This window comes from Alosa pseudoharengus, unplaced genomic scaffold (genome assembly GCF_046254945.1).
Source record: "Alosa pseudoharengus isolate Yale_2024_CS ecotype anadromous, Long Island Sound unplaced genomic scaffold, YU_APseudo_1.1 YU_APseudo_1.1_scf_15, whole genome shotgun sequence".
Lineage (NCBI taxonomy): Eukaryota > Metazoa > Chordata > Actinopteri > Clupeiformes > Clupeidae > Alosa > Alosa pseudoharengus.
The window spans coordinates 16,337,588-16,363,297 of NW_027468620.1; the positions used below are offsets into that span (position 1 = coordinate 16,337,588).

General features: G+C 45.0%; 1 protein-coding gene across 9 annotated transcripts in view; it reads left to right on the top strand.

The window, feature by feature from the left end:
* The window catches only part of lrrfip2 (leucine rich repeat (in FLII) interacting protein 2), a 34,173-nt gene that overhangs the window by 5,243 nt on the left and 3,220 nt on the right, over window positions 1-25,710 (top strand). The window contains exons 3-23 of one of the 9 annotated variants that reach the window (XM_076285737.1): window positions 8,605-8,691; window positions 10,680-10,736; window positions 11,763-11,810; window positions 11,976-12,023; window positions 12,513-12,590; window positions 13,555-13,602; window positions 14,178-14,243; window positions 14,854-14,958; window positions 15,371-15,421; window positions 15,900-15,950; window positions 16,133-16,189; window positions 16,855-16,926; window positions 17,752-17,865; window positions 18,960-19,001; window positions 19,530-19,664; window positions 20,244-20,315; window positions 21,856-22,026; window positions 22,840-22,932; window positions 23,391-23,483; window positions 25,103-25,204; window positions 25,561-25,693. In XM_076285737.1, the coding sequence (XP_076141852.1) occupies window positions 8,605-8,691; window positions 10,680-10,736; window positions 11,763-11,810; window positions 11,976-12,023; window positions 12,513-12,590; window positions 13,555-13,602; window positions 14,178-14,243; window positions 14,854-14,958; window positions 15,371-15,421; window positions 15,900-15,950; window positions 16,133-16,189; window positions 16,855-16,926; window positions 17,752-17,865; window positions 18,960-19,001; window positions 19,530-19,664; window positions 20,244-20,315; window positions 21,856-22,026; window positions 22,840-22,932; window positions 23,391-23,483; window positions 25,103-25,204; window positions 25,561-25,693 (1,723 nt within the window). Of the gene's footprint in view, window positions 1-8,604; window positions 8,692-10,679; window positions 10,737-11,762; window positions 11,811-11,894; window positions 12,024-12,209; window positions 12,591-13,554; window positions 13,603-14,177; window positions 14,244-14,853; window positions 14,959-15,370; window positions 15,422-15,899; window positions 15,951-16,132; window positions 16,190-16,854; window positions 16,927-17,751; window positions 17,866-18,959; window positions 19,002-19,529; window positions 19,665-20,243; window positions 20,316-21,855; window positions 22,027-22,839; window positions 22,933-23,390; window positions 23,484-25,102; window positions 25,205-25,560; window positions 25,694-25,710 lie in introns of those variants that run through there. The other 8 variants (XM_076285730.1, XM_076285729.1, XM_076285731.1 and 5 more) reach the window with 8 other exon arrangements.

Below are 25,710 nucleotides of genomic sequence, written 5' to 3' on the forward strand. Positions count from 1 at the left end.
TGTGTGTGTGTGCGCGCACACATATGCAAAGCTACCAAGGAAGCTTGAGTCACCTGACTAGCCTTGGTTAAGACCATCATTAATCATGGTGTTTATGTGATAAGGTAGCAAATAGCTGGTCAATAAACTACACATGTGCTGCAGTAGAAGTGACTAATGAATAACATTCTGCAAGTTGCTGGACTCTAACACTAGTACTTTCAAACATTTTTTTCTAAATAATAGGCCGGGTGTGCTAAAAAAACATGCATGCATAGCTTCACTTCCTTAGAACTGATTCAAAACTGGACTTAAAGTGTATAGTGTCATGCAACTATGTTATTAACATTATGCAAGTATGGGGATGGTGCAAGAAGTAGGCTAGGCTAATTGCTACAGGTTTCAACTTGGTTGAACACACTGCACATGATTTGGCCAAGATCCATTTAAGGTCATATTTTTCATCTCATCCTGGTAGCAAGTCAGCTCATATGTAGTTCTCCTGTGTAGACCTGCATGATTTGGACTCAGGGCCGTGAGTGCAGTTTTTCAGAGGTAGACTACAGTGGCAGTTTAGCTAAGTCTGTCTCAACTCAGCTTCTGGACAACATATTTATAGCTGTTCAATTGGCTTTGGCATTGAGTTTTACTTGTTTCCAGAAATGTCAACCTTATGTTCTGTGAATGAATGGCTATGGGGTTTTGTAAAAAGCTGTGACCCTCCTAACCTGTTGGTCTACTGATGAGCTCAGAAGCTTTAGACGATTGTTTTTTCCTTCTGCTCATGGCCAGTCATGTGCATAGCTGCGTGCCACTGTTTTTTGTGTTCTGTTCTGGATGCTGTACCATTTAATTTGTAAGGTGAGCGGCAGGCGGTGTGAGAGTGGCGTCGATGTGTCCAGGTTAAATTGCAGCTGATCACGGCAGTAGAGATGCACCAGCAGGCAAAACTGATGCAGTGATGTGGGTAAACAAACAAGGTTGTCCATAAGTAAGAGGTCGGACTCCTGTCCAGTGAGCTGACTAGTTCCTCCCGTCATCCTGCCCTGCTCCCTCATCAGAGAACTCTTTGCTGCACGAGTGATGATAACGGTCTCATAATAATAATAATAATAAAAAGTTTATTTTATATAGCGCCTTTCTCAAACCCAAGGTCGCTTTACATAGTAGGAAGGCAAGTAGTAAGGCATAGTTGTGTTAAACTGCAAGGATGGTAAATAGCCTACATCTCCTTCAGCTCGAGGTATATTATTTGTATGAGTGAAAGTCAGTCCTACACCTTATTCTATTGTCAAAAGTTCAGTTATGGACTGGTTTCACTTTTGCTGGCAGTGTTTAAAAAATGGAGCGGGGGGGGGGATGTTTATGGTTGGCACAATAACGTGTTGACCACAACACAGAGATGTGTGATAGGCCTGGATATTGCATCAGTGTTCTTGCTGGTGTCAAGAAAGGGCAGTAAACAAGCAGAATGTCCGCTCAAAGCCAGGCTCAGTGCGGAAGGTCCAAAGTAGGAACTTCTCCACCTCTCTGCCTCTCCACCCCAAGTGCAATCAGCATAGTCATGTCTGATAATGTTGGTTAACTACAGAGCACCATGGTCCACAGTGGCCTACTCTGGGACAGGAGTGTTTTTGAATAATAAGTTGTTGCCATGGCTACAATTTACATTTTGCCTTCTTGAGATAAGTGTGGGTACATGGCAAGTCGACTCCTTTTTATTATTATTATTATTCTTCTTGAAAGCAAAGATAAGGCCACAGACAAAAAGAATGCATAAGCTACTGACTGCTAGGGGTATACATTTTTATTGAGTTTAACAATGTGTTGAATTCTCTAAATGTGTTCTTGGTTCTCTATTCTGCAATTTGCTGTGTGTTTGAGTGTGTCAATATTGTATTAGGTCATCTAATAGGTTAAGTTTCAAAACAGGAGCGTGTATGTCATGTCGTTGGAATGCTCATATCTAGGCTAGTCCGCTTGACCCAGTATGTGTCCGATTTCCTCATCCTATGGGTAGAGTCTAAGGCAGTGGTTTTCAAAGTGGGGGCCGGGGCCGTGAGGGGGTGTCAGGGGCCCCAGCAAGTTGGAAGGAAAAAGAAAAGCAGCAAATACATTTGAAGAATTTAAAATATATTACTATGAGGGTTGTTATACAATGCCATTATAATAATTTGCAAATATCTGTACATTATATTTTCCATGATATTGACTGGGAATAATAGTAGAGTGATAACTCTCATATAGCAGAAAGCCCCAAATGCAATTTTGTACACACTGTATGCTCCATCGCGAAGTGCTTGTTGCTAAAATAATTATTAGGATTAGCTTAATGTATTTTACATTTGCCGTAGTATTGTCGATGGGTTTCATAACACATCAAGGGGGTCCTTGGCCAGAACCTAGTGCTATTTGGGGGGCCTTGTCGTGGAAAAGTTTGGGAACCCCTGGTCTAAGGTATGGATTGTCTATCTTAAGCTAACTTTACTGTTAAACTTATAGTTGTTAAAATACTAAATTAGATACAGTTGACTGTGTTGAGGAAAAATGTAACAGTAAGTGTGTGTGTGTGTGTGTGTGTGCTAGCTTGTGTATGTGTGTGTGTGCGCGCACGTATGTGCGTGTGCGTGCGTGTGCGTGTGTGTGTGCGAACGAGAAGGAATGGTGCTCACCAGTAGCACTGCTCAGATTACAACCCCGTTCCACTCCTGATGAGAACTGGGGGCTGATGGGAGCTGGTGGGGGGATGGACGTGTGTGTGTGTCTGTGTGTCTGTGTCTGTGTGTGTGTGTGTGTGTGTGTGTGTCTGTGTGTGTGTGTGTGTGTGTGTAGGGTGGTGATGGGCTATAGATAGACACAGAGCTCAGCTGTGCCACTCTGCCTCCCAAGTCAGTCTTCCTGTCAGACAGAGGAACAGGTATGCCGTACAGAGGCCAGGCTTCACACTCTCAATCGCGTGGACACACGGAAACGCAGACAGAAACACACACACACACACACGCACACACACACACACACACGTGCACATGCTTACATTGACACACATACTGTAATGCTGACACACTTTTGTAGCTCCTGTGAATGTAAACTTGCACAGATGTATCCACTCAAATCACACGCAAACCCAGACAGACGAAAACGTACAAAACACACAGCTGCACAAACACATACGTACACACACGCAGTCCCACACAGTTTAGTCATGCATGATAAAACGAGAAATTCTTGCACAAATGAAAAAAGCAAACCCCTCTGTTGCAAGTCACACTTCCTTGAGCACTTCTCTATCCACTTTCAGAATCCGCTGAGAAATGCAGAAACTGGGAGACTGAGAAGAGGTACCGTACTAGGCCACCACTACTGTAGACATGCTGGAGTGTGAAACTGTTTCTGAAGCCTCCCTCCCACTGTTGTCTGACACCAGCAGTTGAATGGCTTAAATGTGTACACACGCTGTAGGGGACTAATTTACATTAAGTTCAATATTGGAAGATGAATGAATGTTTACAGTATTCCCTCAGGGTCATAGACTATGATTGGCTCAGCCCTTGATAGTATGTCAAGTGTGTCATTCTACAGTTGTCTACTGTTTGTACTATGGTTGATTGTTGTAAATGATAGCAATAAACATTTAACCTGACTCTCGCCAGATGAATTTTGTTCCGCTTAGCTCCGCCTAGCTCCACTCACATCCATCTGGGATCGCTTCCGTTGAGTGATTTCGGCACCAGATTTTATAGTAGAGCCAATCAGGACGTAGGGCGGGAGTTTAATAGATGTGACATAGCGTAAAAGCGACTGTGAGACTGTTCTCAGTGTCACGGGTTGGCTTCGATGTGACTGGTTGAAGTAGCACGTCAATAGATGACGAACAAGTGGCTTATCCAATCATATGCAAGGATTTTTGATAAGGCCCAGCCTTCTGAAACACCACTCCAATGGATCGATCCCAGATGGATGAGTGGAGCTAGGCAGAACGAAATTCATCTGGCGAGAGTCAGATTAATAAACATTAGCCTAGCATTAAAAATGAGCAGTTTAAAGTAAAGTCATGTAGCCTACATAAAAAGGCAAATAGTAATAGATTAAATTATTTTAACAGAATAATAACAAAGGCAAATGTAAGGAGACTTGATTAGCTAGATGCAAGGCATCTAAACACTTTTTTTTTTTAAAACCTAAACTACCGCTAGAACAAAGAGCAAAGGTAAATCATTCCACCATCGATGAACTGACTAAAGAGTCGTGACTGCGACCTCTTAGTGTTGAGGGAAGACCGGCACAGCAGACTATCATTAAATGACCACAATGGGTGAGAGGGTACATAAAGCTGGATCATTAAGACAACATTAAGACAACAAATTGCAGTTCCAGTAAGGGTTTAGTTGGCCAGAGTGAGGGATTTAAATGATTTATTCCATTGATTAACATGCCATAATCATTGTTCTCCTGCGGCTTTTAAAAGTGATTTTTAGTTGAACATTTTGTAAACCTTTGACCAATTTCCCATGACTTACAGACAGTGCTCCCACTGTCAGTGACCTTGCCCTGGGATATCACGATGCATGCCATCTTAGACCGATCTTAAATACAGCTGGAGCCTTGCATCAGTATATTTATCGCACAGTCACACACTACAGCATTTCTACAGCCAGCAGGAGAAATGGCACTCTCACAACAAGGCACAGCTGGGTATGAAGAGTTATTTACAGGACTCCCAGCGTGCGCTGGCGAAATGCTTCCCCCCTCCATGTGAACTCATCCACGGCTATTGTGCTTTATGTCTCACAAATCCCATTAATGGCCATTTGTAAAAGATCTGGCTTTGGCCGTGTGTCTTATGGGCGACTTTGAATGAGGTGAGCTGTCTTCAATACTTTATGGCCTCCGCGGTCTGCCGGAGTAGCAGACAGGGGAGCAGTAAGAGTGCACTTGGAGAGGGGAGGGGTTTGCTTCGTTGCCAGGGAGGAGAGGTGGGTCAGGCTGAATTTAGCCTGTGCTGCTGAGGCATCAAGCAAATTTAGTCCTGCTGGTCTTGCTATCAGACCCCATCTCCCCCAGCCAGGCTCTGCTGTCTCACACTCCCCCGTGCCATGCTTACATCCACCTTAAACGGCTCTCTGTAAAAGACTAAAATGTAACACATTCTCTGTCTTCATAATTAGGCTTCCTGTTTAGATGGGGGTGTTTACTCCCTGCGTGTGTGTGTGTGTGTGTGTGTGTGTCTTCACTGTGAACCTGAAAAGAAGTGCGGTGGAAGTCATGTGGACCCTCCCCTTCACTGACTTGGGGGAGCTATAGGACTCCTGCCCATCACTGACCTTCACACCCAGAGGAGTGGGGGTTAGGGAGGCCCTGGACTGATGGAGAACACATGTAGTTTCTGTGTGTGTGTGTCTGTATCTGTATGTATGTTCTGCGTGTGTGTGTGTGTTCTCTCTCTTTCTTTCTTTCTTTCTTTCTTTCTTTCTCTCTCTTTCTTTCTTTCTCTCTCTCTCTCTCTTTCTCTCGCTCTCTCGCCCTCTCTCTCTCTGTGTGTATGTGTGCAGTTGATCACTGAGGCTCCGTGCCAGTCCTCGGCCTTTGTGGCTGAAGTGAGTCATGGTGGACTGGACCACACCAACAGCTCTCCCATCTCAGCTCAAACACAAAGCTCAAAGCTCTCAGGGAGCACTATTATAAGAAAACAGGCCATCCGTTTTGCTCTTCTGTATATATTGGTAATGGTGGTGTTGATGCGGTGTGTATTACTGACTATGACATCTGGAAGGAGTAAGATTAGAATATTCCATATTGTTCAGTGTTTTGGGGAGCTGGCTCTGTACATTTGCACTGCTGTACTCGGTATATTAGAAGCGTATACAAGTTTTACTTGGTGGGTTTTGGTCTTGTTTACATACTTGATGACATGTTTGACAGGAACGGAATTATTAGAACATAGCTTGACTAAAGTTTGTGAAATGGAAAAGAGTTGAACGAGGTCCAAGACTCAAACAGCAGGCCCATACTTGGCCACAGCAAAACCAGACGGTTGATGTTTGAAGTTAAAAGGCATCCCGGGACTCATCGTGGAACTGATTATTGAGAGCTGGGGGCTTGCACAGTGTTGTGCCCAACATAGCGGCGTAGGAACACATGGTGACCTTATCTCCCAAACAGAGCACCACCTCATGCTGTGTAGTCCCCTAAAGGCTCCCTCCACGCCCACAGCGCTGATCTCGCCGTAAACTCATTCAGCCTCTGCTGTGTGTTCAGACTTCACCTCTTGAAAGGGCTGGGCTTGTATTCCTTTCTCCCTTTTTTTCCCTTTTTCTGCCAGTGGAGTCCTACAGTCCTCCATTGCTGTGAGACGAGAAGCCAAGCCACGCAGGGAGCTGAAACCAATTGACCCAGATATGGCGGTGGATTTTGATCCCAGTTGGCTTGGAGTGTTGAGCATAATCTGGCATCCCCGGCCCCCTTGTGGTGAAGGGCAGACGAGTAGTTTTAAGATTCAGATCATGTCCTCCTCGAGTATTTACGAGTGGACAGGTGGTTTTCAAAAGTCTGAGGAGACATCCAGATTCTCATCAAAAGTGTTTGATGTTGCACTGATGGTGTCCCATTAGCCCAGTCCTCTGGAGTTTGAGGCCTGTCAGCCACGCTTGAAGTACTCTGATGTGCATTTTCAACTAATTCAATTGGCAAAGCACGAAGGCTGCAATAAATTGTGTAGCTTGCAACTGATTATTTGCGAGTATTTCGGGTGTACCGGAAGGGATGTACAAACAAGCAAACAAAGTTTGCTTGTTTGAAAAACATATTTAAAAAATCTTTGTATATTCCCACAAGGTGTTTGGGTGCTCTGAAAATGAGAACCAAAATGATTTTTCAGATTTGTGAGGTCTGCTGTTCAGACCCTGAAGGGATTTCTTTTCTGTTCATTGCTTTTTGTGAGAGTGTTTCTACTTATCTCAGTAAAGGAAATAAATCAAGAGCCTATGTTGAGTACAAATATGTCTTCTGAAGGCTTAAACAGGCCCAGCCAAAAACTCCAATAAACTTTTGATCAACTTTGAGGGACAGCTATGACCATGCAGGATCATCCAGACCAAACGTGACAATTTTGCTACATACTATTCCTATTGATGTACCAGCATGCAAAATGTGAGCCTCCTACATGGTTTAGTTCTTGTGCTTTGGGCTTGTGAACTTTGACAAAAAAAAGAGGCCGAACAAAATCGACCCCCCCCCCCCCCCCTGGCTGTTTCTTGGAAAGTATTGATCTTACATAAAAGTAATTTTACAGTGTGTCTCCTGGGAAACATAGGTACACCTGGTAATTTTTTGAGACCTAAGTGCGTGGGCCCTGGTTGAATTGATGTGGAATGACCCAACTGTATAAAAAAATGTTGTGCATGTGCACGGAAACTTTTGTGCATGTTCGAAAAAAAGATTGTCTTCGACGATATGATTTGTGTGGAACCGTTTTGTAGCTGTGGAATTAATTTGTCTGTGCAAAAAAATGCGTACCTGCAGAAATATTTTGTGCACAGGGATTGAGTTTGAACGTGTGTGGAACCGCTGGATCTACGAAGCTACAAAACTTTTTTACAGACACAAATTTTGGCAGTGTTTTGTCGTCGTGAAGAGCCAATCAGCGAATTTTGGCACGGTCTTGACAGCGTTTCTGCAGAGCCAATCAACACATTGCATCGCCTACTGACTATCCAATCAGGGGACATCCTGCATCACATCTCTCTGCCTTTCGCTTTATGCCATCCAGAGCGCAAGGCAGTGCTTCAATGAATTCCATTCCATTTTTCGCACATGCACAAAGTATTTCTACAAGTACAAAGTTTCCGTGCACATGCACAATTTTTTTATACAGTTGCAAAACTCGATTACACATACACAATATTTATGGCGTTTTTTGATTCCATACCAGACACTATCAAAACTAGTTCCTACAACATTTATGAGGTAACGAATTGCTCATAAACAGAATACTCAATTGCATGAGATCCAAAGTCTAACAAGCCAGCATTCTTCTTTGCTGAATCCAGCCAGGGCCTTACTTGGACTTCAAGTGTGAGTGTATCGTAGACCTAACTTATTTTTTCTCCTTGGTTAGCGTAAACAACCCAAACATGTCTTTGTTTAGGAGTCATATTTGGTGTGACATTTTTTCTGTGTTCACAACATAATGACTCAATAACAACAAAGCGCTCTCTTTCCTAATGGGTGGGTAACCAAGAGCTGGTGTTTGGCTCAGACTGAGACGGAAAGCTGTATGTTCATTTCATGCCTCACACAAAGTTCTGAAACGTTACTTCCTATATATTTGAAAGGATTATATTATTCTGTGTTATTTTTGTGTTAGTGCAAAGTTGCCAAATCCCTGAGTGTTAATGGCAACCCCTAGGGAGAGAGGGACAATTTGTTTTTGTTTCTTTGAGTCAGTAAAATAGGGGCAGATGTCATTTGCCTCATCTAGGGCAGGACACATAATCTGCCTGTACTTGGAAGGGGTCACAAAAGTAAAAAAAGGTGGTGAAATGTGATGAAATGTATGGAAAGTGGTGGTGTTGCATTAATAAGGATCCTGACAGACTGATGAGAGTTTTGTTCTGTTTTGTTCCACAGGCAGAGGCCAGGCTCGCAGCCAAGAGAGCCGCCCGGGCAGAAGCACGGGACATCCGAATGCGGGAGCTGGAACGCCAGCAGAGAGAGGTACTACCACTATCACTATGCCAGCTGCTCACTGTCATTAGTCTTCATTATAGGGCAAGGCACTTAGACTTAGTCCGTCACTGCTATATCAACACTACCACAGTAAAGCCAAATTAATTTGAATTATGAGTCAGCCATCATAATTGTGCAACAATGATGTGACTTCAATTAGAGAGTCAGATGCCGTTTTAGGCAACCCAGTAGTTGCAGTAAGTGACGGTTAGATGCTCTATTTCAAATGGCTGTAATGTTGTTGCCATGTAGTTTCATACTTTGACCCTCTAGCTGCCCGCCCCATAGGCAAGCCACAAAAAAACACGTCTATGTAGGCAGCCTAGGCTCCGAGATCTGTACCAAAAAACAATTGCTACCAACAAGTGTTACCAACCACTCAAAAGCAAAATAAATAGTGTTCCATCCAATAACCGGCGAGATACGAGTTTAGAAGAGTTTCAATTGCACGGAAGGGAGTAGCGAGCCAGCTCTGTGTTTTGTTTGAATGTCAACAGACGTCACCCACAATCGCTGATACAACCTTTAAATGTGGAGAGTTGAAAAGAGAATTGTCCTACTCGCACTATATGTTCACACTGCATGTTCAAAGATCACTGATTCAGATTTCCTCCAAGACTGTACAGGTACATCCCAAAAAGAGAACGGTCCATTCAGCGCAAGCAAACGCCGGGTCGGGGACGGTGCGTTTGGGCTCTTTCCAGCTGCATGAGCGCACGATTACAGTGGCCACTATCCGAAAGTGAGAGAGCCTCTCAGATGCTGAGTGTGCTCCTCTGCTCCGCTCTGCTTTCTCTCTTCAGGGAGAGTGTTGATGTGGAAACGAACGGTGAATACTGCTGAGGTCAGGCTGACTCACTCTGGCACCGCAATGCCATGCCTCAGCTCTGATATATGCCACCTTATTAAGAAAGTTATCAAGTCGCTCGTTTAGCTGTCTGATGTGATCATCCACTCATAGACTGTCTCTGTTACACCAGGGAAGTGAGAATGCCTTTTAAAATAATGTCTGATGTATTTGGCCAATGGTGTTTCATCTTGTATAATAGCCCTATAATGCCATACAAGGCTGCTCCTGACTGGTTTTAAGCCATTGTTTTGGAAAGGTTTATATTAGGGAAGATGTATAGCATGGTCATCATCAGTGGTAGGGTTATATTTTCAATTGGATGGATGGATTCAATGGATTCATATAAGATGTGGGGAACAGTAAGGGCTGAGCTACACCAGGCACGTAACTGAAGCGTTCCGTTCGCATAGCGTCTGCTGCAACGATTAGCTTCCACTATAATCAATGGAAGTAGCTACACCAGACGTGATGGCGCCGCGTACATTCGAAAAAAATAGATAAATAGAAAAATAGACCAGTCTTTTAAAATGGATTTTACGCGTCGCGAACGGAACGCTTCAGTTACACGCCTGGTGTAGCTTCCCTGTAATACTTTAATAGATCACAATTTTAAGGTAGGATGGAGACCGATAAGTTGAGAAACATCGGATCAGCATATGAACTGGCATAATGTTGCTGAAATCTCCTGTCAGCGATAGTACTTTGCAATTCCTGTTTTTGGTGGAGTTTGAAATACACCTGCACATACAAGCATATTGGATGCATTTTAAACTAAACAGCCTTTCTGCAGGAGCTGAAGTTGGTTTTGGCAAATACTCACATGACTGCACTGTGTGTGTGTGTGTGTGTGTGTGTGTGTGTGTGTGTGTGTGTGTGTGTGTGTGTGTGTGTGTGTGTGTGTGTGTGTGTGTGTGTGTGTGTGTGTGTGTGTGTGTGTGTGTGTGTGTGTGTGTGTGTGTGTGTGTGTGTGTGTGTGTGTGTGTGTGTGTGTGTGTGTGTGTGTGTGTGTGTGTGTGTGTGTGTGTGTGTGTGTGTGTGTTGGAACCACTTTGCTGCGAGTAAACAGTGAGTTTGTGTTTATGTTTGTTCCCTCTCTCCCATCCGGATCACGGTCCTCTCTGCTCAGCTCTCTCACCACCACTCGTCCTCCAACAGGAAATGGGGGCAGATCCACCAATGGATGGTAGGACAGAGCGCATGTAGTGAGCCTGTCGACTGCATCTTTTGAAACCCGTGTGTCTGTCTGTGTGAGGTTTGAGCCACATACATATCTGGAAAGTTCCTAATCTTTTTTTTTTTTTATGTAGGACATCACCTTGTTCATTGCACTTGGTTCAGAGGAACTCCTATCAGAGATCTCTTTATCAGATAGCCTGTAGACATTCCAAGGTGTGCGCTTTATAGGGGCTGACACAGGACCAGACCTTTATTGCAGCCGTCATTTCTAAACTGAAACTAGCGCCAGTCAGAATGAACACAAAGCTACAGTGTAGGTCTGCACCTAACCAAGCCTTGATTTATTGTTGTTTTATTGCATGAGCTAACCTGTCAATTGTGGTGTACTTTAAACAAAGCGAAGAGGCCTGTAGGTCCAAGGTCAGATTGGTATCACTTTCCGGAATGTTCCACGGTAATTTCTAGCGTAAATGGATTAAGATGGATGTGTATTCGTGCGTGTCCTCATGGTGTTGCTTCCAAGTCTTCCACTCCCTAAGCACACGTGGCCACAGGGAGGGAAAGGAAACGATCTTGGCAAGCAGTCAGCGTTTGAATCCGGCTAAATTGATATGCTTCAGCTGGGTGGCCATTCGCTGCTCTCGCTCTTGTTCCTCACGAGTGGCATGTGTTGGTTTGGTATGGCACTAACAGATGTTCCAGCAGAGCCGCCCAGCCTCATGTTTCACGGTTTCCTCTGTCCCCTCGCATCCCTGCACTGCCCTTGACTCCTTTCATTTGGGGAATGCTGATCGTAAAAAAGCTAAGGATGAAAGCAGTGGATTCTAATGTGACCTTTGCAAAGCAGTAAAGCGTCTCCACTCTCCCTTTTACAGTTTTATTTCCCATCAGCAATCATCAATGAAAAGAGGGTCGGCCATTTTTTATGGGGCTTCTTCTTTTCCTTGATTTCTTTCGTCTCCTTCTCTTATTTGTGCCTCTGCTCCTTCATTTTTTTCTCTCTCCCTCTATCCCACACATTCTGTCCATCCAGGCTGACGCTGAGAAGGCCCGAACCTCGCATCGATCCAGCACGAGTCGGGTTTGTATCTGCCCCCCCCCCCCCATCTCTATCTGGTCTAGCTCTCCAGCCTTCACTTCCACTGTCTCATATCTCTTATCTTTTTAGCTTTTATCCTTATCGATCCCTCTTTACTTTATCCTTTGCCATCTTTCTGTTCTTTTATGCTCTGTGTCTGTTTATCAGGGTCGAGATGACGATACAATGTCGGTCCGTAGCAGTGCCAGCTACAGGGTGTGTACCATGTTGTTTGGGTGCCCAGGGTTTTGTGTGTGATGCTTGTTGTGATCTGCTCTGCAATATATATTTAAAAAGAAAACACACACTCATATGGTTTGTCTACACTGCCAACGACAACTACAAAGACAACTGTAACTATGACGATATGAACGTCAAGACTGATCAACTGAAAGTCTCTCGGGAATTTTCTTAATGTTCATTAATGTTTCTGTTGTTCTAAAAGGCACTCAGAAATTGTTCTTCATGTTGTCATAGTTATAGTACTATGTGGTCTGGCTGCTGTCATTAATTAGAGTGATACGTGGAACTGTAGTTTGTACTGCTATCATTACAACTATTGTTGGCAGTGTGTACAGGCCTTTAATATGTTGCTAAAATGATGGAGAACTGTAGGGATACATGTGACGATAACGTGAGATGATGGGACAAATAGACAAATGGGATGACTGTGTCTGTAAACCTGATCTGTTTCTGCTTTTGAAGTCGACTTCATCCTCGCTACGAGACTTGGGGAGCTCCCAGCGGAGTCGATCTAGTACCTCTCGCAGGAGGGATGCGGTGGTGGGTTACTGGGGCGTGCTTTGCTGTGTGTCTATGTTTGGATTTTGTTGTTGCTGTTGTTTGTAGTTGACTTTCTGTTATAATTTACGTTTGTCAAGTTTTACATATAAAACCTTTTTGACAATAAACATTAAAACATAGGCTAAATGTGGCAACATAACCAGAGAGTTGCATCACTTCCATAATCCTCTTAATTAGTCCACCTCATTGCAACTAACGCATTGTAGGATTTGTTACCTCATGTGTAGCCTAATGCTAGAAACTCGTTGGTTGATTCGTACCTAACACGTCTGCGTATTTGGTTGTTGGTGGAATAATAGCAGCAGATGTCCTAGTGCTTGAGGCAGCACATGGGAGAAGTTTACAGTGTGATTTCAACTGTCTGCTCAGGCCCCCACAGCTTATCGCGGTGACTAATGGCTGCTAGTGGAAGCCTTGAAGGGGGTTTCTCTGGCAAATAAACGACAGATTAATCATTCGAAACGGGGTCACGGCAGTCTCAAGTATAGCATTAAACACATGACCCCTCCAGGAACGCTGCACACACCCCTGCTCCAGCGGCTCTCGCCATGTAAACAGCTGACTCAAGAGCCTGACTTATGTTCTCTCTCAGCAACTGTACAGGCTAAGCATTCAGAGAGAAAACACTGGCCAGATTTGTAGTGCACTCCCACCCACCCCCAGATCTGGCAACTAGTATCCAAATTAATGACCTGTCTTAATCACTCGCTGTCATGTCATGATGTTGCTCTGTGTCAGTGGTCGAGCATAACGTCATCTTAAAAAAAGCAATAACCATCAATAACTCTCACTTGGTCTGGTTTGGGTGTTTGTTTTTGGTACCACATACGCATGGAGTTTTCATTCTGTGGGGAGACTGCGGTTTGTAATTATGTGTGTGTGTGTGTGTGTGGTGTATGTGTGTTCGTTCCCCTCTCATGTATAATTGCTGTTCTGTCTGCAGTCTGACGGCCTCTCCAGCAGCTCGGCTCTGAAGAGCTCCCGTTCCACTGTATGTACCATCTCAGCCTCGGCCGGCTGTTCCGAAGCCAGCGGGCTTCATTCACACCTCGCCGCACTCACACAGCAGTGATGTGTCTGAGGTTCTCACCCTCGCCCAGCACAGGCAGTCAGTCAGACCTCAGGATGTAGGGCATGCTTGATGGCTTGTAAAGAGACAGGGTTGTCGAAATCTGTGAGGATTCCAGGGGGGGGGAATTCAGGAGCTTCCAGACAAATTTGAGATAGATGTCGGTTTATAGTCTGGTTTAGGTTTTGATGTGCTGTTTGCTTTTTGGTGTACCTTGCATGTAAATGAAGAGATTTGACTTCAGTAGTAGAGATCAAAAGTGTGCTGAAACATTAAACTAGGCAGTAATGAGGAGTCAGGGTCCAGAAGAAAAAGACCATGTTAGAAGCAGTTTACAATCTAGCCATTTTAGACAAAATACACTCCTGCTTTCAGATGTTTGGCAGATGCTTTGTCAGACTGAGATGCACGTTGAAAGATACACTGTGTGTTATTTAAGTGAATGTAGTTGGGCAGACATGTAGTGAAACTCATCCCTTTGCCACCCTCCCTGTCAGAGCTCTGTGTACAACGACTTGCACAACTTGAAGAAGACCTCCAGTGGCTCTAAAAAGGACTTGCTGGTCAGTGTACTTCAAGTATTTGCATGATCACTGATCTGCCACATAAACCCTGATAAATTGGCAATTAAAATGACAGAAATGGTTCAAAACAAGTTATGACTTGTTTTGACAAGACTTTGTTTTATTAATAATAATAATCCTTTGGTAGTAACAGACCAATGGACCAACGGACCAGTAGTTGGTGTAGATCTGTAGGTGTAGATCTGTTGTCAGTTATTTGTGCCTGGATTCATTCAATTCCTCAGGATGCTGCCCATTGCCCACAAGGGCGGCTCACAAACAAATGCTTTGGATGCAGAAAACAACAGATGCAAGCACTGTTTCTATTTATGTGTTCCTTTAGCAGATCTAAGGCTTTTTCTGGCTAAGAACTGATAAAAGAGCTGAAGAGCTGATGAAATTCTATTCTTGCTTCACAAATAAAACCCCATCAATTTTTTTGTCATAATAATTTCTGTTGTGGTAAAACACATTATTTTCATTAGCAAAGGGACATGTTAACTCATTGTGTGGATATGGTAAGCTGTGCGCAGTGGAAGATCTCTCTCTCTCTCTCTCTGTCTTCTCTTTCCGTGCTTTGCGCTCTGTTGATGTGTCATTTTCCCTCTAGACTGGACTGTACCACGACCAAAGGAACTACAGCAGCCTAAAGAGCACCAAACCTGCTCCCCCTACTTTCACCTCCACTTCAACCTCTTCCACCTACCAACCTCGGGTCTGTCCCTCTCCCTCTCCTCCCTGTCTTTTCATCTCTGCCATTCCATTCCAGTCAGTGTTCACACAGCCAGATTTCCCAGAGGGGAAATGATGCCACTGAGGCTTCCAAAGTGTGGCTAGATAGCTCTTGACTGGCTCTTTACTGACTATTGCACAGTGTTGTGTCATTTACTTTGTCATGAGGTGTTCAGAAGCATTTGATTGTGTACATGCCTTCTTCATGTGTGGTAGTTAACATCTCAGTATTGACTTCAGACAGGTTTAATCAAAACCTTGAAAATCCATCATACGTAGCAGAAAGGTTTTGTAGCCTTTCGTTTAGATAGTCTGTTGATTGTTTCCGCACTTCCGCACATTGTCTTCCTGCCTAACACCCCCACCCCCCCACCCCCCTCCGATTCCCACTGCAGGCTTCGTCCACCACCCCCAGCACAAGTGGTCTGACCCGAAGTTACAGCCTGGTTAGTCTGCATGAAGTCTGCATGCAGCCGCATCACTCTCCAGTGTACACACTGCAGTCTCTGCCCAGGGCACAAAGCTGCTCTGTTGCACCCCACAGATGAGTGTTCCTTAGGCCACAGAATGTAGCTGACGCAGCCCTCCTACAGCCCGTAAAGTTCAACTGGAGGGTTTGTTCTTCTGGAGGTTCAGTGGCCCTAGACAAATAGTAATGCGTGTGTTTATATTATGGTAATGTGATAATAGTGCATATGGTGAACACACTCAGCAGGAAGGGATTTCAGCTTGTCAGAAGATGCTGCCCACTCGTAAAGAAATATAGGCATTCCACTTCATTCAGAATTCTTGGCTTTGTAATGCATGCGTGCAGCCAAAGAGGCTTCTCACTGAAGGAGCCCCCAGTTGGTTCTCTTGTTCTGCTTCTGCCTGTAGCCATGACCTCCCCCCACACACCCTTCCTCCTCCCTTTTACCCCCTCAGGCCTCTATCTATGACGACGGTCTCTATGGTTCCTACAGTTCCAGCAAAGCTGTAAGTGTTCTCCGTGTCCATAGTGACCCAATTATGAGGTCATCCTCCAGTTGGTTTAGCTCATTCTGTCTTTGCTTGCATTGAGACTTTGTGGCGCTCATGTCGGTGCTGTTTCTATTCCACCAACCCACCCCCCTTCCCGTCCCCACCTACCCACTCCTTACCCCTCCACACACACACAGCCGTCTGAATACAGCTGGTACTCCTCGGGGGCCAGCTCCACTCGTAGCAGCCCCGTGGTGAGCGGCCGGCACTCTCCGGCCTGTCCTGTCCAGCTGCCTCTCTGCCTCGCCCATTTCACTAACCCCTGCCATTTATCCCAGCAGCTTATCCACCACTTAGGGATAAATGCGGAATGGCCTTGAATTGTGGATAAAGTGCATGGTTGATTTAACACCCTACCAGTGCTGCTAATAGCGGTAAAAAATCTATTTCAACCTCTGAGTGAGTCCGGGCAATCGATTGGAAATACTGTAGAATTTTTGAACATCCCATTAACAATCAATAGAGCGATACAGTAAAATGGACTTTATGACTGAGCTAACATGGATATTTAGTGTCTTAATGCAACCCAGCAGGGAGCAAAGCAGGTAACGCTGGATTAAAGCCAATGCAACCTTGCTAAAAGGCATGCAGCTCCACAGAAGTATTGTATTTTGTAATGTTATGGTGGGTGCAGTTTACCCATATGCCAGCCATGTTGTTTGATGTGTGTGTGTGTGTGTGAGAAGTGAGAAGGGGCTCTTAAACCTAGTATGCATGAATGAAGTTGTCTTTAGTGTGTATATGAGTTTTGGTAGTAGCTGGTAAACAGAGTGTGTGCATGCAGGCTGGTTGTGAACCAGTGAACGTTGCCGGTTCAAAATGCAGCCTAATGACTGAAGCTCCCTGTTGACTCTGCCAGTCTTCCTCTGATGATGACTCCGGCAGCACCGTGTCCCAGGAGTGCTACAACCGCAGACGCAGGGACAGCACGGTGAGCCAATCAGGGGGTCGTCCCTCTCCAGGCCAGAGCGGCCCAGCCTTCCCCCCTCAGGACCTCCAGCCAGCAGCAGGAACTAACTGGGCCAATCCAGAGCTTGTACTGCAGGTTAGGGCCCAGGGTGACCTGGAGCGGGCATGAGGGACTGATAAGAGGACAGAGTAGCCATTTGAGGTGAAGTGCTGCCTGTTGAGTTCTGAGAAGGCTGGACTGGAGGTCAATGAGGAGGGGGTTGGGCAGCTCTGCCCAAAGGACAAGATGGGATTTTTTCCATCAGCCACAAGCCATTTAGAGTGACCTTTTTATACCAGTATTCAAAATGGAATTCATGGACTTAAGTCTTGACTGTTCTGTGGCCCCTTAAGATCTAGTCATTGTTAGGGTAGTTGTTATGACTTTTCCAACGCCTCTTTCTTTCGGCTTGTGTGATGTTTGTTCAATTCTTCAAATATATATCATTCATCTTATGTTCCTTACAATGGAACAGTTAACTAAGTAAATTAAAAGTACATATAACAACTACTATACTACTACATATAACAAATAACAACTATTGCCATGGCCTTGGTCCTCTATTGTTTTCCTTTAGTTTAACTCGTTCTATTTTCCCTCTCAAAAGCCTTTTGGAGCATCTTTGCTCTCTTTTCCTGTCTAGCTTTAATATGTACATTTCATTTTCCTCTCATATTTTTTCCCCCCACTCCACTCTCTTTATCTTGTCTCTTGCAATTTTACCCTTCTCTCTCAATCTCTCTCTCTCCACTCTCTCTCTTTTCTTTCTCTCCTTTCTCTCTGTTCATCACTTCATCCTGAGCGTAGTCGTCTGACTTCTCTGACATTAGTGAGACGGCTGCTGACTATTTCAGCCGCTCTAACCGCCGTGGCAGTATCGTGTCTGACCTGGATGATCTGAGTATTCCTGATCTGGACTCCGTAAGTCTCTCTCTGGAATGGAGTGGAGTGGATGCATGTCTCCTCTCAGACCGCTCTGAGACCGCACATATGGCCTTTACGTACTCCCAAACTGACCGAGCCAGACAAGACACACACACACACACACTACACACACACTACACACACACACACACACACACACACACACACACACACACACACACACACACACACACACACACACACTGCCCACACACACACACACACACTGCACACACACTGCACACGTATACAGCCTCACTGAATATGCCCACCAGATTGGACAATCTGGACATCCCTTATCTAGACACCCTATTGTTAGATGTTGGAGAAAGTCAGACTTTGGCACGTTCTAGTCTGACTCACACGTGTACACAAGCACATGCATAGCACATCCCCATATGCTACGCAGGCCTACCACACACACACACACACACACACACACACACACAGATACAGGCTATCCCCTCCCCTCCACTGGCTTGTCTCACATACTACACGGTCACAGTTCTAGAGTGTTGGGAGCTGAAAATAGCTGAAGAGGTTTAACCCGATACTGAAAATGCTGAATAGCATTTTTTTTTTTTTTTGATCACAATGGCCTGTCTAACACAACCCGTATTTTGTGTGGTTCCCATCTGATGACTAATCCTGTGTTTTGGTTAAAGATTCCCTGTGGGATTTCACAGAGTTTTGCGTGTGTGTTTTGGCACGTCTCCTGCTCCGTTTGCAGTGCATGCATGTTGGTCAAGGTTTCCCGTGTTATTATGATTTCTTTTCTTGAAAAAAAAGGGGCCGTGGCTTACCATTGGCTTCTTTGAGTTGCTATTTAGAAATGGTTTGTTTTGGTGACGGTTGCCGGGGCACAAACCACAGGTTTTGTTTTGAGAAAGGTGGCTTTTAGTTTGCCTGCTGGAAAAAAAAAAAAGAGATGTTTTTGTGAAGTGGTGCACCGAGTGATCTGTGAACATGCAGCGGTCCACGTCCTGTTCCTCCCTCAACAGACCGCTGACTCAGGTGACCGAACCGAACCCCTGCGGGTCAGAGACCGTACAGGCTGATTTACAAATTTTTCTTTTTTCCATTTCTTCCAGCTGGATGAAAAATGCGACAAGCAGTACTCAGAGTACAGCCGGGTGAGTATGGGAGACTACACCAAACGTGTGTGTGTGGGGGGGGGGGGGGGGCCTCATGAAATGACCATGAGTTTGAGACCAACCTGGTCTTTTATGCATCAGTTGTATGAGATGTTCATTATAATGACAAGCAGTGGCATTGTCCGTTGTTCCTGTCTGCTATCATCATTGTGCAAGCATATGCAAATTCTGCAGCTGACCACAAAAATTTGAGATAAAGCACCATAGAAAAGCATCGCTCCATTGTTGTGGTTCCATTTTATCTAGTCTCTACAGAAGTTCTCTTTAAGGCACACAATGACCACAAAGAAGACACACAGTGTCAGACCCAAACCCCTAATTCTGCAATTACTGTGTAATTCTGAAGAACATGGCCCTAACGTAATGGAAGATCTGTCCAACACAGTCCACCTTAATGTTGTAGAAACTGTGTAAACCTAAAAACTCTATTCATAAGTATGCTCTGGCAAAGCATTTATTATCTCTCTCTTTCTTTCTTTCTCTCTCTCTCTCTCCTTCCTGCTGCAGCCGTCGTCGCGCTGTGCCACCCCTGGGCTGTCTGCGGCTGCTCTGGCGTCGCTGGGCGGCACCTCGTCCAGGCGTGGTAGCGGAGACGCCGGCAGTGTCGTCGTCGACCCTGATGCTTCTCTCAGTGAGCTACGGGTGAGCGAGCCTTTCGCCGTCTCCCACAGGGGAACTCTGAAGAGAATACGTCCTGCTGTGACCCACAACTTTTTGTTCTCTGTCTGTGGTCGCCAGTGGACACACAATGTTCACAGAGCCGCTAACTAACTGCTGTTTCTGTTGGTGTCTTGAATGCTTGGGATAAAGATGTTCTCGTCTGTGTTTTGTCTTCATGGCTGTTTCGTTGAGATGCACATACTACGTGAGGCAGTCTCTGTCTGTGTGAATGCCTGTGTTCTAAATGTGTCTGTGACGCTAATAGCCGTCTCTGTGAATGCCTGTGTAGAAATGTACATGTGCACATTCACTGTCTGAGAATGCTGGGAAGATGTAAAGTGTAAACCCCTCTGTCTCCGTTTGCCAGCAAGTGCCAGTGTTGTGTGGCGATGACATCCCGACTCCTATCCGCAGTCCACATCAGTGCTCGATTCTCCCTCCCTCCCTCCCTCCCTGTCTGACTCTCTCTCTCAATCCATCCCTCCCTCCCTCCCTCTCCATCCCTCCTCCTCCTCCTCTCCCTCTGATTCACTCATCCCATTCCTCCCGTTTGCTCCACAGGATCTGTATGATTTAAAGGACCAGATTCAGGATGTAGAGGGGCGCTACATGCAGGGGCTTAAGGAGCTGAAGGTAGAGGGGCCTGAGTGCGCTGCATGCCTTCTCTTTCATCTCTGTGTGACCTTTGATTACCCCCCCCCCCCCCCCCCCAACCCTTAGCATTGGGTCCACCCTCCTCTTCTGTTGTTGCATGACGTTCAAAATCACAGTAGGCTGCATGTAGAGCCTCTTTAATGAAAAGGTGTGTGTGTGTGAGTGCGTGTGTGTACGCGCACGTGTGTGTTTGGGTGGGTTCACCATGGACCTATACACAGGTAAGTATTATCAGCTGGTGTGCAGGACTGGCCTCAACTGTCACAACCTCCGCTGGAGGACACTTCACTTCCTGTTTTCCACACTGACCTCTGAACTTTCCCCTCTGCCCCCCTCAGCCTCTCTGGGACAGGAGAGGCCTGTCCACTGGAGTGGGGAGAGGGGAACGTGTGGGAAGTCTAAACTAACTCACTTTACTGTTGGCATGGCTTTCACCTGGGTTTAGTTGACAGCCCTCTGGCATCTGTACAGAAAAATAAATGAGGATACTAAAAAGAAGAAGATCTAAGTAGCACTAATAGGAAATGGTGTATGAGTTGTTTTCCTTCAGGAGTGTGTCCATCTCAAGACCTTTAAGCCGTGTTCGTAATCCGATTTTCATTCATTAGTACTGAATACACTGCATCAATTGGATTGGGTTTGGATGCATGACCCAAAACTGCATTTATATTGAGCTGCATCTGAGATGGACAAACATCTAGTGGGTACACGTACATGGCTTTTCTAGCCTATCATGTTTTTTCTCTCTAGAAATGAAATGAATACTCTGTGCTACATACACATATTTATAGCAGTAGTTGTACTAATGGTAGTAGTAGAAGTAGAATCACCTATAACAATAGAATGTGTAGTTGTAGAAGTAGCATGGCTACTAGTAATCCATACTTTAGGTCATGAGCAATGGAATCAAAATGGAACGCAGCAAGCATAATTCTAAATGATGCAGGATAAGCAAGAAATTCCAGAATGAGACCAAGTAAAGACATTTACATTATACTTATTCATTTACCAGACACTTTTATTCAAAACGACATATGTCAATGATGTTACAAGGGCCAATGTCCCCGGAGCAACTTGGGGTTAAGTGCCTTGCTCAAGGTCACAACAGTTGAAGCCGGGAATTGAACCCACAACTTTTCAGGCTATGCTAGCCCAGCTCCTTAGCCACTACGCCACCACCGCCCAAGGCTATGATAAGAATCTTTTAAAAAGTAAAGCAAAGGGGAAAAAATTATTTTAAAAACTAGTGATTTCATAAGTGTGGCCTTGATGCACTCAAAACAGCTATATATAAGTGTCCCATTGTGATAGTGTGTCCTTTAATAGTTCCCATCACTGAGGCAGCTTTTGTCATTGGTTGGCCAAATTAAACTAGGAGAAACCTGAGCAGAGCATCTTAGTCAAGTATAGGTTCTCAATATCCCCACTATACTGTGGATGATTGGTTGTGTGTGTGTGTGTGTGTGTGTGTGTGTGTGTGTGTGTGTGTGTGTGTGTGTGCGTGCTTGGTTCCTGGTAGGAGTCTCTAACAGAGGTGGAAGAGAAGTATAAGAAAGCTATGGTGTCCAACGCTCAGCTAGACAACGACAAAGCCAACCTGATCTACCAGGTGGACACGCTCAAGGACGTCATAGAGGAGATGGAGGAGCAGACGTCAGAAATGAGACGAGAGATGGACGACAAGTCCAAGGTACCCACATGTGTACACACACACACACACACACGGCATCCAGGCACACAGGTAACACACTGTTCTGCATGCACACATTTGTAAAGAAAAGTTGCTCCAGCAACTTGTTTAAACATGGGAGGGAGGTCAGGAGGTGACAGCTGGGTTGGATTTCCAGGTCAGGCGTTTGTATTTAATAACCCTAGTTAACTTGTCAGTCATCGCCTAAACCCTTCTGCAGCCTTTGAATCCCAGAGAGTGTCCTGTCACTTAGATTCCCTTCTCAGTCCTTAGCTTTAATGAGACCCATTTGACTCTCTCTCTCTCTCTCTCTGACGTACACTCCCAGGTGTTTCAAATTGAAAGGAACACATGAAGTCTCTGCTGCTGGCTCTCTCTGTGTAAAAGCAGATGCGTTCAGTGCCTTTCCACAACGCTGGAGAACCTTGCAAAACCTCGAGGACTTTTCCCAAAAAAGGCACCAAAGAAAAGCGCATTGTTATTGCTAGCCCAGTTAAAACATGGACAGCACATGAGATGCTTTTGATTTTGAGGCCTGATGCAGTCCACCCCACAGGACTTGCCCCCTTTCTCATATTATGCTGAAGCTTAGTAGAAAGTTACAGTCTGAGAGAAGATGGGGATTTGCGCAGCCTTGTGCAGAGGACTATGTGAATATTGCGCATTTCATGGAGGACTTCAAAAAAAGCAATAACCTCTCTGGAAAGTTGTGTTATGTCTTTGTAATGATTTCTCCCTTCCCTTCCTTCCCGTCATTCCTCGCTCTATCTCTCTCCATCCCTCTCTCTCTCTCTCTCTTCATCCCTCCCTCAGGAGTTAGAGAGACAGAAGCACACGGTGTCGGTGCTGCAGCACAAGCAGGAGGAGCTGAAGGAGGGCATTCGCCAGAGAGACGAGCTCATAGAGGTGAGACACACACACACACACACACACACACACACACACACAAATTCCCAAACCCTTCTCACCTCCCTCCCAGCGAAGGAAAAGCTCACAGAGTGCACATGAGCAGCTGTTCTGCAGTGATGGACACAGCTTCTGTCCACACACACACACACACACACACACACACACACACACACACACACACTCCCCTTATCAGTATTTTCCTCTTCTTTCTTTCTCTGTCCATCTGGCACCTCATGTCTGTATGTCTCTCTCTCTCTCTCTCTCTCTCTCTCTCTCTCTCTCTCTCTCATATCCCGCTCTCCTGTCTCTGATCGATCAGTCTCATTTCAGCATCAGGCCCTCTGTACTTTTTCCTGCCATTCATCACTCCTTCATTGTCTTTTCTATCTGTCCATCCTCTCGGATGGCGCCGCCCTGCGCCTCCTCTGTCCATCTTGCCATCCTGGCCGCTGCAGGACAACCAGCGAATGCAGCAAAAGTTAGATACGCTCACCCGCGAGGTGTTTGATCTGCAGGAGACCATTAACTGGAAGGACAAAAAGATTGGGGTAGGAGGTTGTAGAGCTACCTGTAGAGCCATGGAGACCCATAGACTGTCGTTAAACACTGTCCGTCCTGGTTGTGAGGGGTCAAGCCTTTGAGCCACAAAAGGCTTTTTAAAGGCGGCCCCCCATAACATGGCCTTTAGGCTGTATGTTGCTGATTGGAAGAGGGGTATTTTTCTTCGTTTTATATTTAGTTTACTAACAGTAAATGTAAAAATGTGGCATTCTCAAAATATTTCAGTACAACAAATGAAAATCTCAAAAGCATTTTAATAAATGTAAAGTGTGACTTTTTTTGGCCACGTGAATTGAACTAATGTACAGGTGTATAACGGCAGTCTGTTGGCTCCTGTGACGGCCTGAGAGATATCATAGACGTTAGCTTGCAGTTGGAGGCATCCCCATCTCATGGTTATTATGAATGTCAATGTAATTTGATAACACGCATGTCTTCTTATCACTTGTGAACAGTTAATTAAATTAACGATTTACACTCGTTTTAAAAGTAATCTAAAAAAGTAATCTAAATGAACACAAATCTAAATGATTTGTGTTCAGACTTAAAACACCTTTTAATCTTGGTGGTTTGGAACTAAGTTTGATGTAACGCCTCAGATCAGGTTTGATGTATAATTTGTGGTCTACAGGACCAGGAAGAGTTAGTCCGCTCATGAGGTGTGGAGACGGCAGGACGTTTTGACACACTGCTGCACCCTAGTGGTGTACACTCTAAAGCAACGGGCTGACCATTTTCATAACATTTCATTTTTAACATAACAAGGACATGGTCATAGCATATAAACACTGATCAGACTTGTGAAGAAAGTTATTTTTATATACCATAACAATAATATTGATATTGAGGTATATAACAGTATATTCTATAGAAAAAAGTTTGAAGTTGTTTTGTAGTTATGCATTTCTTTAATGGAAACACATAACTTTAATCAACATATAACTATAACAAGTGAACCTCAGTCACTGGACTTTACTTAATTATTTCGGTAGGTCATGTCTCAATTAATTGATTCAGCTTGTTAATGTGATCCTGCTTTGGGACACCTGAGGCATATTAATTGTTTTTGGGGGGAAAAACTGATACTGTACGGTCAAGAGCATGTAAAATTGACAGATAATCCACACATCTAGGAACACTGCTTCTGGGGAGTATTTGGAATTTGGAGTCTGATAGAGTATTGGTTTGTCAGACCGCATGTGTCCTCCCCTTTAGAAAGGTGGGACTGGGGGGATCTGTCGTAGGTGCGATGTGGAAATGTGTCCACCTGCTCGTCATTGCTCTTTTCAACCAGCATGTTGCCTGTCAGAGCATGAGTTTCCCACTTTGCGTGTGTGTGTGTGTGTGTGTGTGTGTGTGTGTGTGTGTGTGTGTGTGTGTGTGTGTGTGTGTGTGTGTGTGTGTGTGTGTGTGTGTGTGTGTGTGTGTGTGTGTGTGTGTGTGTGTTTACTAGTAGTGTGTGCACCTGCCTGCCTGTGCATATATACGTGATCTTGTATACTTCTGTCCTTCCAACTTCTCCTTTGCTGTTTTTCCTTCTGTGTCCATCTCTCTCTCTCTCTCTCTCTCTCTCTCGTCTGTTTGCGTGTGTGCCGTGCGTGGACAGGCCTTAGAGAGACAGAAAGAGTACTTTGATTGCATTAGGACTGAGAGGGACGAGCTCAGAGATGAGCTGGCTGACCTCAAGGGGAAGTCCAAATCAGGAGAGGTAGGTCACCCTAGCAGTGCCACGCCTGCACAGACGTTCTAGCTTACAGTAGGACACCCTCACACAGCTACTTACAGTACAGCAAGCCGTGAGGGACATCAGAGACTGATTGCCTGTTCTGTATTCAATGTTTTTCTTTTCCTTTGATTTATTGCCCTAACATTTAAATTACACCTTTCTTCCTTTCCGCCATATTATTATCGTATAGGTCATATTGTAATGGTATTTTAGTGCTGCTGGAAATAATTGTCAAGAATGATACAGTAGGCCCTAGTGAGTAATAACAGAGGTTGTTCGTTAGTGGTCTCTGCAGTGCACCTCATCGTTATCTTTCCTATCGCTTGTGACCCACACAGAAACATGGGCTGGTCATCATCCCAGAGGGCATGCCCAACGGTGATGTAGACCACGAGCTGCCCCCCTCGGGCATCACCGTGGTGACGCAGGAGGCAGCGCAGGTGCTGGAGTCCGCTGGAGAGGGGCCCCTTGGTAAGAGCAGTGTTAAA